Raw genomic sequence first — 3638 nt, 5'->3', positions numbered from 1 at the left:
TATATAATATATATATATAGGTGAGGGCAGGGCGGGGTTGGGCCCTCCCCGCCCCCGCTAGGGGAACTAGATGCCCCCGCCCCGACCCATGCGGGGCGGTGAACCCCGCCCCGTCGTGCGGGGGCGGGGCGAACGGGGGTGGGGTAGCGGGGTGCGGGGCCCCACTGCCCACCCCTATAAGAAAGTGTCATAAAATATATTTGGCCCTTTAAGAAAGTTTTTTACTTGTTAGTTCTTTTATACAGCATATATCCAGCTAATTATATCCAAAAAAAAAAAATGCTATTTAGACATCAATTTTTCTTAAAGATGCTATTTATTCCATAATTAATTTAGTTGCAAATACTATTATTATTTATTTAAGATCTAACTTTAAAAACAAAAGTTATTTATGTACATGTAAGAAAGCTGATGGTCATTACATCAAATGTCACTCACAAAATTAATATATCAAAATACATAAAATTTATCTTTTATATATATAGACATGCACACGTAATATATATAAACTTCCAGAAAATTATACATAAATATATTGCACACCTCACTCCAACAAAAACACGTAAAATATTATTTAGTTTCGCCTGTGGATGCATGCGTCTCCAATTCGTTTCCCCCAACTAGTTTCCATCTTATTATTGCCTCGTGCTCAAAAGACTGCAGTTGATCACCTCAACCTTCACTTTATTACCCGGCCAGGTCTTTTCGTCCCTACAAAGATTCCTTAAGTTGGGAAGCCTGACCAATTCCAATTTCTGTAGTTTTGGGGTAATAGGATTTAGAGCCATATTGATCTGCAATGGAAGATAATTGAAGAGCTCTTCTATACTGTCACAACCAACTACTAGGATTAATTCTAGGTTTGGCATTGTGCGAATGGAGTTCCCCAGGGAGAGAAGATATTTCATCTTCGGACAGCCAAACACACATATTGTTTTCAGTCTCTGGAATCTCAGCCCGAGAAGGTTGGCTAGTTCTGAAATGCTTTCAACGCCTGTCAGTTTTACTAGAACAAGTTCCTCCAAATTGGGTAGTAGGTCATACTGTGATGCACATCCTCCAGTCTGAAAACTATTGTCAGAGTAAAAAATCTCAAGCTTTTTTAAATATGTAAAGCTTCTGCCAACACTGTTAATGACCAAGTCTTGTAGCATCTCAATCAGTCCTCCACTTTTTATGCGTAGATAACTTGCATTGCTGAACAACCACACGATTTGTCCTCCCGAGAGATCAATCCATTCCATAGTCACGCGTTTTTGAAACGCATCCGAGAGTAGACATAGATCTCGCACTTGTAGATATTCAAAGTATCGCTTAGAATAGTCCATATGGAGCATAAATGCGTTACAAAATAGTTTGTAAATATTAATAAAACATTTTAAATAAATATATTTTATTTGATTTTGAACGAGTAAAAAAAAACGTTGAATAAAATTATTACAAAATTAAAAAATTATTTAAATATAATTTTTATTTTAATTTTTTTTAAATATTTTTTTTTATGTTTTATTTAAAAAATTTTAAAATATAAATTAGAATTAAAAAAATTAAAAATTAAAAATTAATTTTATGTGAATGATATTTAAAATTAAAAGATCTTAGAAAATACCTGAAACAAAATTGCTCGATCGTTCGAAGCTAATTTCAAATGCTTTTAATCCATTTAACCAGGAAGTAATTGTATCTTGGGGAGTGTAACACGGGTTCCATTTCAATCTGATGGATAAAACTTGTAACTGCTCCAGGCATTGCAGCTCTTCAAAACATGCTTCCTCCTCTTGTACCGCTCCTTTCTCTTTCCAAATGTAGCCACTGTATGACAGGTCCAGAACTTCTAATCTGGACAACTTGGATATGACTCCAGCTTTAACCACTTCCAGTTTGGAAGTTTGGGCTAAGTTTAGATGCCTTAAGTTGTTGAGTTGCTCTAACCGTTTTGGCAATTCTCTGATACCAGTCCTAGAGAGATCAAGCACTTGAAGTCTACTGAGCCTTTCCAGTGGGGGCAATCCTTCGAGATCCTTGCAATTACTCAAAAGAAGAGCACGAAGGTCATCCAGTTGAAGAAGAGAATCAGGCAATGACTTGATGCTGGTCTGACTGAAATTCAAGACTCTCAGTGCTTTAAATCGTTCCAAAAATATTTCAGGAATTAATTCAAGGCGAGGATTATTTTGTAGTAAAAAAGTTGATGCCTCTGAACATCGAATCACAGAATCATCCGATAGTTTTTCTAAATCGTTATCCATAAAAGAAACTCTTTTGAGAGAATTTGATAGCTCAGTAACTGAAATCTCTTTCAACCCTTTCCCTGTACGAACGAGGGATTTACTTCCATCCTCGCTGCAGGTTGATGCAATCCATATGCTAACATCACGAACAACGTCATGCATCTTCACGGTGCCCTTATCGGAACCATCTTCCAACAAACAGGCGTCCTTCAGATTTTCAATCAAACTAATTCCTCTACTGTAGAAAACCTCATAGTTTTCTCGATCATCTATCAAACCTTCCGCCAGCCAGTACCATACTAGTTCATCTATATTAATTGAGAAGTCCTCTGGAAACAAAGAGCAGTAAAGAAAACAAGTTTTCAAGTCTTTACCTTCTAATGAGTCGTAACTCCACTTCAAAGGCTTATAGAGAGCCTCCTCCACGCCTGCTGCATAAGGCACCGATCTGTGCAATTGATTCAAAGCATGCTTCCATACCTCAGGATTCGTCTTTCCTCTCATTGCAGCTCCCATGGTGATGATGGCCAAAGGCAATCCCTTACACTCCCTACAAATTGCCTCTGCAAGTGGTGCGATATGTTCTGAAGTAACCACATCCCTCGCATACCGACTAAATAGTTGCCAAGCGTCTTCATCCCTCAAAACGCTCATTTTAACTTGAACATCAGTCAGCATGTCCCTACATACTTCCAAAGATCTAGATGTCAATATGATCTTACTACCGTTATGATATTCAGGCCGTGGGACAATTTGTCCAAATCAATTTTTTCCCAAACATCATCTAGAATGAGAAGAAACCTTTCCTTCTCTAGTCTTCGATGAAGTTGAATAGCCATTCCAACCGGTCCCGAACTTTCTTCCAGTTTCAAACGCAGTCTGGAAGCTATTCTCGTCCGGACCATTTTTATGTCCAAATTTTTGGACACTGTAACCCATAGTACACGGCTAAAAGGCATATTTGAATTAATTTCAAGCAGCAGCTTATTGTTCAAATTTCTCACCAGATTAGTTTTGCCGACGCCTCCCATCCCCCATATACCAATCCTCTGGAATCTATTGTCAAACAATCGAGCCATAACTATGGCTAAATCGTCTGATACTGATGTTGTTTGATCTTGAATTGAAGGTCCAGGAATATGCTCCACTGCTTTGACCTCTGGACAACTAAGAGCCACGGAAAGAGCAAGGGGGCTTCCCACTTCTCGAAGCCTTTCTATCTCTTTGAGATGTTCGGCCACTTCCCTGCTTATTCTATACCGCTTAGTACTGCAACTTAAGAAACATCGGGAACTCTTCGCTTCTTGAATCTGATCATTGATCTTACCCTGCAGCTCTTCAACCTCCCCAACCCAGTTAGTGGCTTGAGCTTTTATTACCAATCCTTCCTGCGTAGCTCTTTTCATT

The 3638-nt window shown here is 38.7% G+C and overlaps 1 protein-coding gene across 1 annotated transcript; it reads right to left on the bottom strand.

Moving 5' to 3' along the window:
- Positions 1-371: 371 nt before the first annotated feature.
- LOC122308057 (probable disease resistance protein At4g27220) lies at positions 372-2910 on the bottom strand. The gene is made up of 2 exons (XM_043121219.1): positions 1610-2910; positions 372-1291 (listed from the first exon to the last, which is right to left on the bottom strand). The coding sequence occupies exons 1-2, from the start codon at positions 2907-2909 to the stop codon at positions 636-638; spliced, it is 1956 nt and encodes a 651-aa protein (XP_042977153.1). The 5' UTR covers position 2910; the 3' UTR covers positions 372-635.
- Positions 2911-3638: the final 728 nt, after the last annotated feature.

The sequence above is a fragment of the Carya illinoinensis genome, chromosome 1 (assembly GCF_018687715.1).
Source record: "Carya illinoinensis cultivar Pawnee chromosome 1, C.illinoinensisPawnee_v1, whole genome shotgun sequence".
In the NCBI taxonomy this organism is placed as follows: domain Eukaryota; kingdom Viridiplantae; phylum Streptophyta; class Magnoliopsida; order Fagales; family Juglandaceae; genus Carya; species Carya illinoinensis.
This window is presented reverse-complemented; position numbering and strand designations above follow the sequence as displayed.

Bases quoted from the DNA above. Each gene is read 5' to 3' on its own strand.
- LOC122308057 (XM_043121219.1), bottom strand. From the start codon at position 2,909: ATGCTGACTGATGTTCAAGTTAAAATGAGCGTTTTGAGGGATGAAGAC. The intron at 1,292-1,609 runs GTATTTTCTAAG...AATATCTACAAG, and splicing joins ATCGAGCAATTTTGTTTCAG to TGCGAGATCTATGTCTACTC.